The sequence below is a fragment of the Pseudorasbora parva genome, chromosome 11 (assembly GCF_024679245.1).
Source record: "Pseudorasbora parva isolate DD20220531a chromosome 11, ASM2467924v1, whole genome shotgun sequence".
In the NCBI taxonomy this organism is placed as follows: domain Eukaryota; kingdom Metazoa; phylum Chordata; class Actinopteri; order Cypriniformes; family Gobionidae; genus Pseudorasbora; species Pseudorasbora parva.
In genome coordinates, this window is record NC_090182.1 from 2,526,847 (window position 1) to 2,546,441 (window position 19,595).

Below are 19,595 nucleotides of genomic sequence, written 5' to 3' on the forward strand. Positions count from 1 at the left end.
TAGATAGACAGATGGATGGATGACAGATTTATTTGCCAAGTTCCAAAGTTGATATGAAAGATGCAGCTGCTTTAGGGATTTTAAACACCGTTTCCGCGGTAAAACACCGGATACTTTCATAAGGACGACCTCTGAGTGTTTAAGCTCTACACCTTTATCACGGTTTATGCCTAATGTATGAGGAGTTATCAGTGGCTCATTCACAGTCACCAGGCTCCAGTTCCTCAATCATAAACAACATTTACACATTTCATAGCAAAATAATAAACAGATCAAATGATCAAGTATTACAGCTAATAAAATTAAATAAAATCATTTGCTGTCAGCATTCCCCGGCTTTGACATCGATACCTCATGATATGATGATGATGTAGTCAGAACCAAAATGCATTCACACACCTTTAACATTTCTCACATTATCAGTTTATTCACTAGAGTTCAGAAAACGCTGATGAAATATGACACGAACTCAGATAATGAGTTCATCATGTCAGATATAATGCATCACAATCAACCAATCAGCTGTTAGATTTAAGAACACAATCAGACCAATGAGCATTTAGTTCAGTCTGTGGGGTCAAAGGTCACATTAGAAATTAAAGAAACACTTCAGCAGAAATCTTAAATTCAATATTCCTAAATCAAGATGCATTTACTAGATCAGTAAAACGACATAAGATATTTTTCCTTGCTTTCTTAAAAATAAAATCATAATGAAGTGAGTTTTGCTTAGAACAGGCAAAATGATCTCTCGTTTCCGTCCCAAGCAGAAATAAGATTATTTTTCTCACCCCATTGGCAGATCATTTTACTTCTTTTAAGCAAAACCTCACTTCATTTAGATATTTTTACCCAGAAAACAAGCAAAAATATCTTATGTGGTTTTACTGATCTAGTAAATGCATCTTGATTTAGGAATATTTAGATATTTAGACTGGAAACAAGACAAAAATATGGTAACACTTTATAATAATGTTCATTGGTTAACATTAGTTGATGTATTTACTAACATGAACTAACCATGAGGAGTTCATTTGTTACTGTATTAGTTCATATTTCTTAATGCTAGTTAATAAAAATCCAGCTGTTCATGTTAGTTCACAGTGCATCAAAAGGTCCCGTTCTTCGCGATTCCATCGTTCAAACTTTAGTTAGTGTGTAATGTTGCTGTTAGAGCATAAATAATACCTGTAAGATTATAAGGCTCAAAATTCAATCCCAAGCGAGATATTTTATTGAACAGAAGTTCCCTTTCAAAGCCGACAGCGAGCGGCCGGTTTGGACTAGGGCTGGGAATCGATTCCAAAAGGAATCGATTCCTCGATTCCAAAGCGTTGGGAATCAAGAGTCGGTTCCAACGTTTGGAATCGATTCCATCGTGCGGAATCGACTCCTCTTTATTCACTTGTCTCTCGCTTACTAATAATGATTGGAAGTCTATTTATTTTTTGCAAAAGGTTCTTATGAACAGTTAGTTTCAAATAACGAGTTAAAAATAAAGCAATTCAGCAGGTTTTTTTTGCGTCATTGCGTGATGACGTCACTAGAAAGTAATTCTAACTACTTATTTTTATGGTATGAGCTCTTTAACAAGGAAGGTCTGCTCTTTAGGTACACAGAATTTCTCTCAGAATATAATATACCTGTGACTCCTAAAGAGTTTGCCACTGTTATGGATGCTATTCCATCTGGCATCTGCATGCTTTTCAGAAATAATACTCTCTCTTTAGGAATAACATCTTTTCCTGAACCTGTTAACACACCTGTGGGTGACATATGTTTTGCCGGAAAAAAAGGGAGAAATTATAAAATAAGAGCTCTGTTCCTTGAGAACATTGTCTCTGCCCCACCTGCAGTTTCATATTGGAACAACCTCTTTGACAATTTAAATTGGAAAAATATATGGTCTATCCAAAACAGATTTCTCCTTACCAACAAAGTTAAAGAAGTATCTTTCAAATTACTTCATAACATCTATCCTGTTAAACACTTTCTTAAAAACAAATTTAGATCTAATTTTGACTCCAAATGTTCCTTTTGCCAGGATGACAATGAAACTCTTGTTCATTTATTTTGGTTGTGCAATTATACTTCCCAGCTCTGGAAAGATATTAGTTTGTTTATCTCAAATAATGTTTTGCAAGGGTTTTCAATGAACCTCAAATTTGTTATTTTTTTTTTTTTTTTAAGCAGATTCAAATGCCTGCTTCATAATAAACCTAATTCTTTTTCTATGTAGATTTTACATTCATAAATGTAAATTCACAAATTGTAAACCTGTCTTTATAGTATTATTACAAGAGATAAAGCATTATTTACTTACAATTTCTGTCTCTCTTAACAAAAAAGCTCTTAGAACAATGACAGTTTGCACAGCCTACAAACTTTTCACTGTACTCAATTTGTAATTGTCCTTTAATTTGTGTAATGCCCTCTTTTCTCCTTTTTGTGCTATTTTTCTTTTATTTGAACTATGGTATTGCTTTGCCGGTTTTTTTTGTTGTTGTTGTTTTTGTCTTTTTTTCCTTCTCTTTTTCTTTCTTTTTTATTATTTTGTAATCATTGTTCTGTTCTGATTTTGTACCATAGTGCAAATTGAATGTTCAAATAAAGCATTTAAAAAAAAAAAAAAAAAAAAAAAAAAAAATATGGTATGAAACGTTCAAATCAAGCCATATGTGAACGCATATCGCTGATTATTACTAGACCTTTCATTCACTTAGTTTAATAGTGTTTATTGTCTTTGTTTCCTTCTGTGATCCTGCATCGTGGACAAGTTTGCTACATTTTGCACACAAAAACTCCATAATTTTAAATTGTGAAAAGGTTCACAACACACAACGGTAGGTTTTGAGCGCTGCTTACAGATGCAGATGTGAGGGTCTCATTTTAATTTTCTATTCTCTATTTTCTTTAATCCATTGATAACTGAAAGAAAATGCGCCTAGACTAGAGTACAGCGTAATGGCCGAGTCTAATGTTGCTATAGTAATGAACGCAACTGATTGACAAATAAACTGCTCACTCTTATATTATTGTTTTTGTTAATATTTGGTTATTTTTCTCGTACATTCTGAAAAAAGAAGAATCGAAAAGGAATCGAAAACAACAGTGCGGAATCGACCAGCCCTAGTTTGGACTACACCGCTGCACTTCCTGCTGTGATGACGTCACTAGAACCGTTTGTTGACTAAAGCTCCGCCCACATGAACACGCAAAATAGGGGGCGTGGTCTCGTTGCTCTCCCACGTGGAGAAGAGCTCGCATTCAGCTTGCATCGCCCCGTTATGGTAAGAGGCGGGACCTTTCCGGGCAAAGTGCGCTAAGCTGCTGTCCAATCACAACACGGGAAGCGCTGGCCCAATCAGAACTCGTTACGTGTTTCTGAAGGAGGGACTTCATAGGACAAGGAAATCATCAGGCCGTTTTAGGACAGAGGAAACAGCGCTGTACAGATTAGTCAAGTGTGTGAAAAATACTGTGCTTTTACACGCGAAACATGAACTCATGTTATATTGCACACTGTAAAGCTTCGAAAACACGCGAAGAACGGGACCTTTTTAACAAGATTTTATTAATGTATTAGTAAATGTTGAAATTAACAAAGATAAATAAAAGCTTTATAAGTGCAGTTCATTATTAGTTCATGTAAACTCACGTACTTAACTAATACTAACTAATGCCCTTTGTTCTAAAGTGTTACCAAAAAAAAAAAAAGTGCATTTTTTGCAGTGTGTGCATAACGTCTGTAAACAAAAACCCGCATTTAGATCCTTTGGCAATGGACAAAAGCATTACAAAAATATCAATATATGTGAAATATTTATTCAGAAAGGCATCAAAAGTGACGGTTTATCTGGTGATACACTGCAAAAAATACTTTTCTTACTTAGTATTTTTGTCCTGTTTTAAGTCCAGATATCTAAAAATTCTTACATTAAGAAACATTTATTACATAAGCATAAGTTTTTGTCTTGTTTTGGTGGAAAATTACTCACAAATAAGTGAGCTTCTGCTTAAAATAAGCAAAATAATCTACCAATGGGGTGAGCAAAATAATCTTGTTTTCTGTTTAAATTAAGATGATCTTGTTTTTCCCCCAAAATAAGACAAACACCTTTGCTTATGTAGTAGCTGCTCCTTAAAGGGATAGTTCATCCAAAAATGAAAATTGTCATCCTTTACTCTCCCTCATGTTGTTCCAAACCTGAATGAGTTTCTTTCTTCTGCTGAACACAAAAGAAGATATTTGGAAGAATGTTTATATTAAAGCAGAGAGAGCAAACACTGACTACCGTAGTATTTTTTCCCCTAATATGGTAGTCAGTGTTTGCTCTCTCTGCTTTATTATAAACATTCTTCCAAATATCTTCTTTTGTGCTCAGCAGAAGAAAGAAACTCATTCAGGTTTGGAACAACATGAGGGAGAGTAAATGATCATTTTTCATTTTTTGGTGAACTATCCCTTTAATGTAAGAATTTTTTTCGATATCTGGACTTAAAACAGGACAAAAATACTAAGTAAGAAAGCATTTTTTTGCAGTGTAAACAGTTTTTCCCAAGAAACACGAGCGCTACATGTGCACAGAATCCCTCACTGCAGAGTTCGTCCGTCCCTGATCGCAGGAGTCCAGGAAACAGACAGATCTCCAGATTTCTGGATTTCCTTATATCCGGATCTCTGGATTTCCTTATATCCGGATCTCTGGATTTCCGGCTATCCGGATCTCTGGATTTCCGGCTATCCGGATCTCTGGATTTCCGGCTATCCGGATCTCTGGATTTCCGGCTATCCGGATCTCTGGATTTCCGGCTATCCGGATCTCTGGATTTCCGGCTATCCGGATCTCTGGATTTCCGGCTATCCGGATCTCTGGATTTCCGGCTATCCGGATCTCTGGATTTCCGGCTATCCGGATCTCTGGATTTCCGGCTATCCGGATCTCTGGATTTCCGGCTATCCGGATCTCTGGATTTCCGGCTATCCGGATCTCTGGATTTCCGGCTATCCGGATCTCTGGATTTTCGGATATTCAGATCTCTGGATCTCCGGATTTCTGGATCTCCGGATCTTCGGATTTCTGGATCTCCGGATCTCTGGATTTCTGGATCTCTGGATTTCTGGATCTCTGGATTTCTGGATCTCTTGATTTTCAGATCTCTGGATGTCTGGATCTCCAGATCTACGGCTCGGATCTGGAGAAGCACTGCAGCACGGGGAGTTTCCAGCGCGAGCCTCCGTGTATCCGCAGGTCCAGCCACTCCTGCTGGGCCGAGGCCAGGTAAGACTCGGGCGGTGTGGAGGACATCAGCTCCGGGGTCAGCGAGCTCTCGGCTCGGGTCAGGGCCTGCTGGCACGCCGCCTGGACGTCCATACTCTCCAGATTATTCAGGCTTCCTGCTGCCTGATCCATCACCTGAGCACTGTTGGGACCTGAGGAACACGACACACACACCTCACATCACATGAGCAGGTGAATACTACAAGCTTTATAATAGCAACCGGCATCATCATATGATTTATATAAACTCGCTAGGACTAGTAGTTTAAAATTTGAGCCTGATTTTACAAACAACACAGCAAAAAATGATCTTCATACTTAGTAATTTTGTCTTGTGAATCTCTAATTTACTAATCTAGTAAAAACATTTTGATTTAAGAATATTTAGATATTTGGACTGGAAACATGAAAAAAAAAATCTAAATAAGAAGAGCATTTTTTTGCAGTGAATCCTGATGGTCGGAGCTAATGAGTGTAAATTATAAAGTTATCCGGCTGGATGTGATCAGTGTCCGTGCTGAGTTTGGTGTCTGCAGGTAAAGTGAGTGAACTCACAGCAGTGCCTGAAGGGCTCCCAGCCCCGAGAGGGCAGGTAGGGTTTGGCCATAGGTTGCTGAAGCAGGCACACGATGGCATTATCCACCTGATGAAAGACTCGCAGAGACAGCAGCTTCTGGTGCAGCTCCTCTGACAGGCTGTATTCCTCTGAACGAATCAGGTCTCGAATCAGGTCGAAGTCCTGCTTGAGCTGCAGAGCTCCCTGAATGCTGGAGAGAAGGACCAACTCGAGTAAACCAACAGTGAAGAGCTACCGTAAGTCCACACTGCAAAAAAATGCTCTTCTAACTCAGTATTTGTGTCCTGTTTCTAGTCCAAACATCTAGAAATTCTTAAAACAAGAAGTATTTACTAGACAAGCAAAATAAATTGTCTTGTTTTGGGGAAATAACTCAAAATGAAGAGAGTTTTTGCTTAAAATAAGATAAATAATCTGCCAATGGGGTGAGAAAAATAATCTGAATTCAAACAGAAAACAAGATTATTTTTCTCACCCCATTGGCAGATTATTTATCTTCTTTTAAGCAAAAACTCTCTTCATTTTGAGTTATTTTCCCCCAAAACAAGACTATAATTTTGATTTGTGTAATAAATGTTTCTTAATTTAAGAATATTTAGATATTTTGACTAGAAACGAGACAAAAATACTAAGTAAGAAAAGCATTTTTTGCAGTTCACCACTTATATAATTATATATATATATATATACACACACACACTAGGGATACCACGATTCTCAATATAATAATGAACCGTTCAGTACGGCATTCACGGTTCAATACACGCTTGTGAATTGCGTTTTTTTCTTCAGTTTTGCATTTAATTAATTATTTATATTTCTCTCCGTTTGAAATATTCCTCTCAGTTTATTCCGGCTCTGTTTGAGCGTGCCTGTGAGTCTAGGCGCTGATATGAGCAAATATCCGATCATATGCACTAAAGTTAGGCGGTGTTAGCCACGCTTGACATGCTGGAGTCAGAGAGTTATACTCACGGTACACTATAGTTATTCACAATCACCAAAGGTCATTATTTGCATGCCTTTTAAAGCCATGCCGATTAAACATTTCATTGGCGTGCTTATGCACTATTCTACATGTGCTGCGAGCGCGCACCAAAAGCCTGTCAAACACACGCGATTACTGCACTGCAAAAAATGCATTTCTAACTTAGTATTTTTGTCTTGTTTCTAGTCTAAACATCAAAAAATTCTTACATTAAAAAGCATTTGCCACACAAGTAAAAATTATTGTCTTGTTTTGGGAAAAAATAACTTTTTCCCAAAACAAGACAATAATTTTTACTTGTGTGGCAAATGCTTTTTAATGTAAGAATTTTTAGATTTTAGACGTGATTTCAGCAGTTTGACACGCGATCCGAATCATGAATCAATACGCTGATTCATGACAGTTTGAAGCTTTGACAGTTCAGCCCATCACTATATAAGTCGTTATTTAGTGTTTTTCACGCACTAACTCTATTCTGGCCTCTTCATCAATGATTGTAGAGCCGCTGTAGTGAGATGGGCTTTGTAACGACGTCTTTAGTGCCTTTATGGGTCTTGAGAGAGGAAATGACATTGGTGTCAATGAAGGCCTTTCTGAGCCATCGGATTTCAACACTAATATCTTCATCTGTGTGTGAAGATGAGCGGAGGTCTGACGGCTGGCCAACCACAGGAGGAATTAAAGACACACTTTACATTTCTGTGTGAACTAACCCTCTTTCTGTTTCTGTCCCCTAAGAATAGAAAAGCAAAAAAACGAACCGAAGCAAAATCCGAGGTTAAACACAGAGGTATGTATTGCATCCCTAATATACACACTAACCTAAACTTGATCTTCTGTTTGAGGATGTGCTCCATCCAGGCCTCCATGAAGGCCGTCATGGCCTCGGCGAGAGCAGGAACGCGGGCTTCATCCGGCAGCGTCTGAAGGCCCTCCAGAACCTGCCCAATCACACTCTGAGCCGCCGACGCCGCGTAATCGCTCGGACTGCAGGGCACATCTGAAAACATCCACATCAGGCTCAACACACACCGCAAACAATGCTCTTCTTACTCAAATATTTTGTCTGGTTTCTAGTCTAAATATCTAACAATTCCTAAAATCAAGATGCATTTACTATAAAAGTAAAACGACATAAGATATTTTTTTCTTGTTTTGTTGAAAACAAAATCAAAATGAGTTTTTGCTTAAAACAGGCAAAATGATCTGCCAATGGGGTGAGAAAAATAATCTTATTTCTGATTGAAATCTTGTTTCTTGTTTCCGTCCCAAACAGAAATACTAGTGATCGACCGATATATCGGATTCCCGATATTTTTCCCGATATTTAAGCATTTTCCCATAATCGGGTATCGGTTTTGTAATATCGGATTTTCCGATAAATGGCGGCATCTTGTGGACGTTTTGAGAATTGCATACATTAACGGACTGCGTCTGAAGGGAGATTATCAACAGCGGTGTTCAGAGGTAAAATAACCTGCATCCCTTAATTAATCAACTTTGTTTAACATAACAGTTATGCACAATTGAGATAACCTCAAATAAGATGTTGATATGTGTAGGTAGTTTAAACTTGGCGCTAGAGACGAACTCACTGACGGAATCAGTCAGGTAATCCGTCATCATGGCACAATAAAGATGCAACTTCACATGAATGAAATAAAACAGCCATGAATGAGAGCATGTTGGAAATAAAAGCACCAAACTTATTTCTCTCTTTGTGTTTACTCTCAGTCGCATTCAGCCGTTCACTCACCGAGTTGTTGTTCCAGCATATCGGCTAGATCGCCATGTAAACAAGACCGACTCGTTTAAAACTCCTTAAAGGGGCGGTGAAATGCTGTTTCATGCATACTGATCTTTTTACACTGTTAAAGACTTGGAATCCCATACTAAACATAGACAAAGTTTCAAAAGTTAAGGTGGACGTTTGATGGGAGTATTTCTTTGTCAAAAATACTACTTCCGGTTAGTCATAAGTTTCGGCAAGTTTTTTTCGATCATGCGTCCCCTTTGACGTTAATGGGGGCGGAATTTCCTTGTATGGGCCGTACGGACAATTCTACCAGAAGCGCGTGAGAGAGAGAGAGAGAGAGAGAGAGAGAGAGAGAGAGAGGGAGAGAGAGAGAGGGAGAGAGAGAGAGAGCGAAAGCAACAGGCTACGCCCATCAAAGCGCTGGCTTGTAGGATGCTGGACAGGTGATGTGCACATAACAATGTCACCAAAAAAGTGCGTTTTTGGTTGCCAGACCAAGACAGTCCTGCACAGATTCGCCAAAACCCCGCGTTAAGGCAACAGTGGATGGAATTTGCTTTTCCGGATCAGCAACTGAGTTGCGCGAATGTTTATATCTGTTCGCTGCATTTCGGTGCCGACTGTTTCATAAACAAGGCCCAGCTCGACGCCGGATTTTCCCAATCGCCTAATACTGAAGGATGGAGCAGTCCCAACGTTAGAAGGGTGAGTGAGACTGCTTCAAATGTCTGTGTTTTTTTTAGTCCGCTTACTGTCTACACAAACCACGCGTAAACACACAAACACACACACGTGCACAACTGCACTTCCCACATATACACCTTCAAAGACAAAAATACGACGATATAATTCAAGTATAAATATGTAAATAACACAAGCCGCTAAGCATATTATATAGTTAGTGTATATCGTACCACATAGAGACGTCCTGCTCTAGTCGTTTTTGCTGCTGCTCCTGTTCAACTGCAGCCTCTGGGTCTGATTCCGGATCATAGATGTATGGCTGTATCTGATTAAAAGCCATATTTTTATTTTGAATAAAGTTTTTTCCCGCTGTTAGGGATGAGACAGCTTTACGACGCACTCGACTCAACACAATAACAGCGGCGCGCACACGTCATTATTTAGCTCCGCTCACACGATACGCCCCCACCCGCTCTGCTTTTTTCGGAAAGACTCGGAACAGCGCATCTTTCTTATATAATTATTAAAAAAATAAAGACTTTTCGGAGATATGCAGGATGCAATGCTACTCTATAGGTACTCAAGATTGACATGACACTGACTGAAACTGAGTGTTTCACCCCCCCTTTAAATTATATTAACGTCTGCTTTATAACATATATAATAAATGTAGCGGCAGCCTATAGCCGCTGAGAGGCTAAGCAGCAGGAGACTTTTGTGACGCGTTTCCATGCATTTTAACATATAAAACAGGAACGTTTTATTGCCATGATGAAAGGGTACAAGCCAATACAAAACGGTCAACAAAAGGTGAGCATTCCTCACTCCTCACCCCCCCTCTACACGATCCATCCGCCATAACAGGAAACACTCAGGTAAATACCCACCTACACACGTGACCAACTATCAGGAAACACCTATTCCACATTACAAAATAAAAGACAAACCTTTTGCACTTACATTCCAGCCCCTGATTATTACACAACTGAAATCTGTAATAATCACCAACACGATTACAATACAAACAATAAAAAACATGGACATTACATAAATCATTGTTGCATTTTTTTTTTTTACACAACACTTCAAGAAATGTGAAAATATGTGTGTGTATGGGTGTGTGTGTGCGCATGTATGTGTATGTGTGTCCAAAATACTCAAATGTTCATTTTAGTTCATCCTTGTAGCTGAGTAAGAGTAAATGTTCAAGTCTAGTCTAGTCCAAGTCAGTAAAGTCAATCGTCAATAATGCAATCAAGTCCAAGTCATAGTCAAGTCAAAAGGGTCAGTTGAGAGCTCTCAAATGTCACAGTCATAGTTAGTCTTTAGATTTCTCAGCTTCGAGAAGACGACATATTTTTGTAATTGGTCTGGTCAAGCAGGTACTCATAGTTTTGATTTTCACTTGCCGAGTGAATCCTTTCTTGTCCTGTATTGTGTGAATAATCTTGCCCATGATCCAGGAACTTCTGGGAGCATTTTCATCCACTACCAGTACGATATCTCCCAGCTGAAGATTACGGGTCTTTACCATCCACTTTTAGCGTTCCTGTAGAAGGGGTAGATATTCACCAATCCATCTATTCCAAAATAAGTTGGCCAGGTATTGAATTTGGCGCCATCGTCGACGCGCAAACAAATCTTCCTTCTCAAACAATCCAGGTGGTAAAGTAAGCTTTGTTTTTAGAAGGAGAAGATGATTCGGTGTCAAGGCTTCCAAATCATTAGGATCCATTGATGATCGGGTTATGGGTCGGTTATTAAGTATGGATTCTACTTCGCACAAAAGGGTATGAAGACCTTCTTCATCCAAACTTTGCCCTCGAAGAACAGAATTCAATATTTTCTTTATTGATCTGATGAGCCTTTCCCAGATCCCTCCATGATGTGAGCCGGTAGGAGGATTGAATGTCCATTTTATATTCTTTTGAAGAAGAATACTATTGATCTGACTGTGATTCCAATTTTGGATCGCCTCTTGTAACTCACGCTCAGCCCCGACAAAGTTCGTTCCATTATCTGAACGCATCTCAATCACTTGCCCTCGTCGAGCAATAAAACGTCTCAGAGCATGAATGAATGAATCTGTATCCAGTGAAGCAATCATTTCAATATGAACAGCTCTAATGGTCAAGCAGGTGAAGATGACTCCATAGCGCTTTAAGATAGTTCTTCCTCGTTTTACCTCAAAGGGACCGAAACAATCCACTCCGACATAAGTAAAGGGTGGTTTGTCCGGTGAAACTCGATCTAGAGGTAGATCAGCCATCTGTTGCTGACCTGCAATTCCATTGAACCTTCTGCACACTACACATTTTGATAAAACTTTTCTTATGGCTACACTCGCTCCAGGGATCCAATATCGCTGTCTAAGGGTAGCCAACATGTAGTTCCGTCCACCATGCCCCACTTCTTCATGAATCTGACGCAGAATCAAGTCAGAGATGTGCAAGTCTTTGGCCAATATGATTGGGTGCTTAGCGTCTTCAGAAATCAATGCTTTATCCAAACGTCCTCCAACCCTGATGATATCAGACTGAAGTATTGGATTAAGACTATAAAGAGGACTATTTCGCTTGACTACTCCATCCCTTTGTAGACTGATCAGTTCTTCAGGAAATCTCTTCCTTTGAGAAAATCGGATGATTTCCGTTTCAGCCTTTTCTAGCTCTCCCAAAGAAAGCAAGTCCCTACACACAGTAGATTTGAACTTCCGCATTTCTTTAATAATAGTTGTCCCCTGTACATATGGATCTGCCCCAGAGAGAACAAGAGCAGCCTGCAGTCGTTTCCTTTCCTTGCTGAGATCCATCAAGATTTTTCTCAGACGAAGGATCCATGATACAGCTTTCTTCAGTCGAATCCAAGAAGAAAAGTAATTAAGGAGGCATGATACAGAGTCAAATTCGTCTTTGACTTCTACCATGTTTACCAAAGCAGTCCTTTTTATCTCAGGATCATGAGATGGTATTACATCCCTATCGGTAGGATCCATTGGCCACTCTTCCTTGGGTCGAACAAGAAATGGGGGACCAGAAATCCACCTCTCATCCTTCAAGAAAGAATCCACTTTCAGTCCTCTAGACACCACATCTGCTGGATTGTTTGATGAATTAACATATCTCCACTGTGATACATCAGAAACCTTCAGAATTTCGGATACTCTATTAGCCACAAAGCACTTGAACCTGGAGGTCTTGTTTCGAAGATATTTGAGTACTGAAGTACTATCCGTCCAAAAAACGGAATCTTGAAAGGGCATCTTGAGTTCTTTTGTCCATATCTGGTCGATACGACTAGCAAGCGTGGCAGCGGTAAGTTCCAGGCGAGGAATTGTAATGGGTCTTAATGGTGTAACTCTTGCCTTACTTACTAGAAGAGTAGAATATGCCAGTTGCTGGTTATTACGAAGCAACAGATAGGACACTACACCATATCCTTGCTCGCTAGCATCTGAAAAATGATGCATTTCAGCAGATGTAACTTCTCCAAATCCATCAGGCTTCAAACATCTTTTAACCAAAAAACTCTCCAAGCGATGCAGATCATCCAGCCAATTCATCCAACGTTGAACATACACTGGAGGAATAACATTATCCCATCCTATTCCCTCTCTGCATAGATCTTGCAGTATCCTCTTGGCAGATAAAATCACAGGGGATAAGAACCCCAGCGGATCATAGATGGAGCTGACCACTGAGAGAATTCCTCTCCTGGTAAGAGGTCTATCTTTAACCACCACTTTGAAATTAAAGGCATCCGATTCAGCACACCATTGCACTCCTAATGCCCTTTCAAGTGGCAAAGTGTCACGATCCAAGTCCAGGTCCTTTACCTTCTTCTCTCTGTCCTTTTCGGGTATAGCACCCAGTACGGTCCGGCTGTTACTCATCCATTTTGTTAGATGGAAACCTCCTTTGGCACACATACTAGTAAGATCCTTGTACAATTGCACAGCATCTGATTCAGAAGGTATAGATACAAGGCAATCATCCACGTAGAAGTTATTCAAAACAACATCCAATGTCCTTGAGTCAAATAGATCCCTTTGATCCGTAGCACATTTCCTCAATGCAAAACTTGAGCAACTCGGTGATGATGTAGCTCCAAATAAATGAACCACCATTCTATATTCCTCCAGTCTACCATCTATGTTACCTTCTGGCCACCACAGGAATCTCAAAAGATCGCAGTCTTCTGGGCAAACTCGTATTTGATGGAACATGGATTCAATGTCGGCCATCAAAGCAACAGATTCCAGTCTAAATCGTTCGAGCACACTCACCAATGAACTGGTTAAATCGGGACCTTGCAGAAGCTTATTATTCAGTGATGTACCCTGATAAGAAGCTCCACAATCGAACACAACCCTGATCTTGTGTTTTTTAGCATGGTATACACCATGATGAGGTATATACCACAAACGCCCATCACGTCTCTCCAGTTCGGCCACAGGTACCCTTTCTGCATAACCCTTATGGATGACGTCCTCCATAAAGGTGGTGTAATCTGCATGAAAGGAAGAATTCACCTTAAACCTTTTTTGAAGTGTTAAAGCTCGTTGTTCTACGATTCTCCTGTTCATTGGCATGACTACTTCAGTATTTCTGAATGGTAGACCGATGTAATAGTGACCATTGTTCAGCCTTGCTGAATGGGACACAAAATCCATAAACTGCTGATCCTCCTTCGACATTCCTGTCAATTCTTCATGAGCAGTCTCGGGAAAATCAAACTTAAACTGCTGCTTCCACAACTCTTCCAACTTCATTACTGCAATCCTATTTACAGTCACAGGAAGATGGGCAGCAGCATCATCATCTTTATTTAAGCCAGCGCCTTTCAGTGGTCTATTAACGGTCCATCCAAACATAGTTCTTATAGCAAATGGGCTATTGCCCTGACTATGTACAATCTCCCAAGGCTCCAATGCTACTGGAACATTAGCTCCAATCAAAAGCTCAACGCCTGAATTAATTGTGGGTAAGCAGATATGACTCAAATGAGGCCAACATTCGAGATCTTTTTGTGAGGCAATGTTTGCTGTAGTCACAGGCATGGTCTTTTGTGTGTAAACTTCAGGCAACGCACAATAATAATTTTGATTCAACCCAGAAACCTCCAAGTCTTTCAGAACATAGCTAGCAACTGCTTTATCCTGACTCATCGTTCTGAGAAGAATATTAACTCGCTTCCCAGGGAGGTTGAGCTTGTTCATCAAACTTTCAGTACAGAAAGAGGCAGAACTTCCCGAATCAAGAAAAGCATACGTCCTCACCACACAGTTTCCATTCTTTGATTTTACACATACTGGAACGATAGATAAGGCACAGATGTCTTTACCAGCCCCAGTAAGGCCACTGGTTTGAAGAGAGACCATAGCACTGTCTACTGCTGGCTTGAATTCGACTTTCTTCCTGTTTGAAGTGTTTTCTTTCTCATAAGAATAGATGTGAAGAAGACTAGGGTGTTTAAGACCACATATACTACAGATACTTCTCCTATTACAGTCTCTGCTGATGTGTCCTGTATGCAAGCAACCAAAGCAAATTCCTCTTGTCATCAGGAAGTTCATCTTTTCTCTGTGACCTCTTTTAGTAAGTTTATTACAAACATCCAGTGGGTGCTCACCACCACAGAAGAAACAGTTTATGTTAGTTGTTATCTTACTTTGTTCTTTCATTTCAGGCATAGCAGTGATAGCAGTAGCAAAAGTGCTTCTGGATTTTGGCTGAATTATTCTGGTATTCACCTTTCTACCTCCAACGGGTAATGCATCCTGAATATTACCGAACACAGGATCAGAGAGAATTTTTACCTGTCTTTCAATGAAATCCACAATGTCAGGAAAGGTGGTCTGATTATGGCGTCGTTCCTTTAACTCATATGCCACGACTCTCCATTTGTCTTTAAGTTTATAAGGAAGTTTTGAGAGGATAACTTGCATATTGGTGGTGAGATTCAGCTCATTCATATAGTGAATATCTTGCATAGCATTGCAGCAACTTCTTAGGAAAAGACCATACTCTTGTAAAGCCTTAGCATCTTCAGATTTTATAGCTTTCCATGAAAGAGCTCTTTCCAAATATGAAGCAGCTATTTTTACTTCATTGCCAAAGTTCTCCTTCAACAAAGCCTTGGCCCTTAGGTAACCTTGAGAAGGATTCATGTGCTGGCAACTTCTAACAAGTTCTTTAGGCTGTCCACGTGTATATTGTTCCAAGAAGTGCAAACAATCCCCAGGGCTGTCTGCTTTCTTTTCCACCACCTCCTCAAATGAGCGCATAAATTCACGAAAGCGCAATGGATCTCCATCAAAGTACGGAATTTCTCTAGGTGGTAGTGAAGACAAGTTATGCTGTTTCACCAATAAAGTAGCTATTTCATTTTGCTTACCAATGAGCTGAAGCATGCTTGGGTGACTCACATCGTTATGAAAACTTGATCCATGAGCATATCCAATATTCTGCTCATCAAATGATGACATGTTAGGCAATGCAGATTGTGAAGATTTCATTTTTGATCTGGTGGATAGTTGTTGTTGTTGTAATGACTGAGATTGAGAATTATGTGAAATCCTCTGTGTTTTATCAACATGTGTAATACGAGATGCAGACAAGGACTCCGATGCAACTGGCACGCCAGTCGAAGGAACAAATGGCTCCACGTTTGGCTGAAGAGGCTTAGACACAATTGGATTCGCAGATGTATGAGATTCATAATGCACATCTTGATACACCTTTACCCTGGCCATTGACTCTGCTAATTTCGTTTCCAAGTCCAGTTTTTCCTTCCTCCGCCTCAACTGTTCCTCTTGCTCCTCTAATTCGTGTTTCATTTGCAGCATTTGTTGAGAAGCCAATAAGGCAGCCACATCTGCCTCAGCCTTAAGTCGAATGGAAGAAATGGAAGATCGATTGGATCTAGATACATGAGATGTCACTCTAGTAGACCTTTTACTGCTTATATTTGAAACACTGTCCATTGGTTGAATTTCATCCTCAGGATCCATTCCAGCATGTAGATGTGCACTAGAGAGCTGATCATCATGTGTTGTGGATACAACTTCATTAGGGGGTAAAATATCAGATGGATGAATCCCATGATTTATTGCATCCACTTCCATAATCCTGGATTCATCAATATCAGGAAGAGCAGTGCAGGGATTTTGCTTCCCAATTTCAGTCGTCCATAGTTTAACATCTTCAACAAAGCCATTATAGTGTTTAAAAATGGAGTCAAACCAGCCATTTTGTTTGATTTGTTCCTCTGGAGGTAATAGAGGCAGTACACTTTTATGTAGCACAGATGCATCGGCCATCAGCAATTGTATCATTTTTAGCATTGAGCAAACTTGAGTCAGGTTGTCATCACATTTCATCAGCTCTTTCATTGACACAATCATGTTCTTCACTTTATTCACTTTACTCTTGCGATCCTTTTGCAAAGCTTCAATTTTGATCACCAGGGCTTTTGCCGTGGGCTTAAGCTCTCGTTTGCCGCTATCAGCGGTGTGCTCCATATCCTCAGAGTTCATCCTCCAACACACCAAACAAATGACTCAATTCCAATCGGCGCCGAATTCAGCGCACACAGAGCCAAACATGAATGAATGAATGAGCGTCATGAGACAGCACGTGAGAGCCATTCAACGCAACAACAGTAACAGAGTCTTCAACCACAGCGACACTGACACAATCCATTTAAATCGCGGACATACCTCTTCTGCCGTTTTCATGTGCGTCGCGTCCCTTGATCCACTTCACGGTGTGCATCCGCACCGGCATACTGTGTCTGGGCAAATACCGCTGTTTCCAACTCACGTTCCATGTCCCAAAATAGCGTGCATTCTTTTGTTGACTAATGTAGCGGCAGCCTATAGCCGCTGAGAGGCTAAGCAGCAGGAGACTTTTGTGACGCGTTTCCATGCATTTTAACATATAAAACAGGAACGTTTTATTGCCATGATGAAAGGGTACAAGCCAATACAAAACGGTCAACAAAAGGTGAGCATTCCTCACTCCTCACCCCCCCTCTACACGATCCATCCGCCATAACAGGAAACACTCAGGTAAATACCCACCTACACACGTGACCAACTATCAGGAAACACCTATTCCACATTACAAAATAAAAGACAAACCTTTTGCACTTACAATAAACATCTAATTAATTACAGCTCCATGAAAATTAATTATTACGCCATGAATGAGAGCATGTTAGAAATAAAAGCACCAAACTCTTTCTCTCTTTGTGTTTATCCTCAGTCGCGTTCAGCCGTTCTCTCACCGAGTTGTTGCTCTAGCTCCGGCTAGTCACATGTAAACAAGACCGACTCCTTTAAAAATCCTTAAATTATATTAACGTCTGCTATATGACATTTAACATTATATAACAATTTGTTGTTTTATAAAAACATTGAATTAATTACAGCTCCGTGAAAATGAATTATTAAGCCTATCTCCGCGAGACGAGTGTTAAACGCAGAGATGAAAACAGCGCCCTGTCATCAGGATAATTCAGAGACTGACACAAACATTCATTCTAAAACCGTACTAGATGAGATTGACATAAACAAACCGGCGAATACATCAGCTTTACAATGTTTGCATAATCCAGAGAATATTCACTCTTTAGTCTATTAAACACATAAACCTTTTAAAACTGTAGTTTAAAATGAATGCTTATATTTATGATCATAGTTATGTGGAGTTGATAGACTGAACTCTCATTTATATTCTCCATTTGAAAACATTAGACTTTATAAATGTATTTTGCCTGTTGTTAATATGGCTGCATTTATAAATAAAAAGGTAAAACAGCAATAATGTTAAAAAGACTTTGCACTGTATTAAAAAAAAAAACATTCAGACTATTTATTGATGTAGATGTCTTTTGTTCTGTATGTAAGTGCGTGAAACTGCAAAAAGTACAGTGTTTAAAAAGCTCAGTTCAGTGCTGTAGCTGTAATTGTAAAAGACAGAAATAACACAATAAGTAAATATCGGTTCTATATCGGTTATCGGCACATAAATATGCAAATAATCGGTATCGGTAATAAAAAAATCAAGCTCGGTCGATCACTAAGAAATACGATTATTTTTCTCACCCCACTGGAAAATAATTTTGCTCGTTATAAGCAAAAACTCACTTGATTTTGATATGTTTCCCCAGAAAACAAGAAGAATTCCCAGATTTAACCCCTTCATGCGTGTGTACCAGCTCTGTGACTGATCCTCCAGTGTTTGGCTGACGGCATGGTTTGCTCAAAGATCTCCACGGACATCTTCTTACAGTCCATAGAGAAGCTCCTGAGGACCAGATCAGAGAAAGCCTGCGATACGAGACAAACACAACAGGTCAAACCACTGATTTATCCCATAAGGCCTTTTGTTAAAGAGGTTAAATCGTTTATTATTTTATTGTTTCCCTGTTGTTACCATACAATGCTGTTTTCTTTTTTTTTTATATTAAAAATTTATAATTTTCATTTACTTTGAAAGTGTTTCTTTTGCTCATCAAGATTAGATTTATCTGATCAAAAATACAGTATAAATTGTGAAATGTTATATTATAATCAGCTGTTTTCTGTGTGAATATACAGTAAAATGTAATGTATTCCTGTGATCAATGCTGAATTTATTTGATCAAAATACAATAAAAATAGTGAAATATTATAATGTAAATCAGATGTTTTCTGTGTGAATATACAGTAAAATATAATTTATTCCTGTGATCAAAGATGAATTTATTTGATCAAAAATACAGTAAAAATTGTGAAATGTTATTATAATTTAAATCAGCTGTCTTCTGTGTGATTATACAGTAAAATGTAATTTATTCCTGTGATCAATGCTGAATTTATTTGATCAAAAATACAGTAAAAATTGTGAAATGTTATTATTATGTAAATCAGCTGTCTTCTGTGTGATTATACAGTAAAATGTAATTTATTCCTGTGATCAATGCTGAATTTATTTGATCAAAAATACAGTAAAAATTGTGAAATGTTATTATTATGTAAATCAGCTGTCTTCTGTGTGATTATACAGTAAAATGTAATTTATTCCTGTGATCAAAGCTGAAATTATCATCATTACTCCAGTCTTCAGTAGCACGAGCCTTCAGAAATCATTCTCAAATTATGATTTTATGCTCAACAAACATTTATGATTATTATCGGTGTTGAACACAGTTCAAATTTTTGTGGAAACTGTGAAACATTTTATTTTTCAGGATTATTTGATGAATAGATGGCTCAAAAGAACAGCATTTATTATAAATAAAATAGTTTGTAACATTATAAAC

At 38.9% G+C, this 19,595-nt stretch overlaps 1 protein-coding gene across 2 annotated transcripts in view; it reads right to left on the reverse strand.

Moving 5' to 3' along the window:
• Positions 1 to 5,018: 5,018 nt before the first annotated feature.
• Positions 5,019 to 19,595, reverse strand: part of ccdc142 (coiled-coil domain containing 142) — a 32,997-nt gene continuing 18,420 nt past the window's right edge. For both annotated transcript variants that reach the window (XM_067456407.1, XM_067456406.1), the window contains 4 exons: positions 18,507 to 18,621; positions 7,670 to 7,847; positions 5,838 to 6,049; positions 5,019 to 5,434 (listed from right to left, as the gene is read on the reverse strand). In XM_067456407.1, coding sequence (XP_067312508.1) covers positions 5,184 to 5,434; positions 5,838 to 6,049; positions 7,670 to 7,847; positions 18,507 to 18,621 — 756 coding nt within the window. In that variant the 3' untranslated portion in view covers positions 5,019 to 5,183. The remainder of the gene's footprint in view (positions 5,435 to 5,837; positions 6,050 to 7,669; positions 7,848 to 18,506; positions 18,622 to 19,595) is intronic.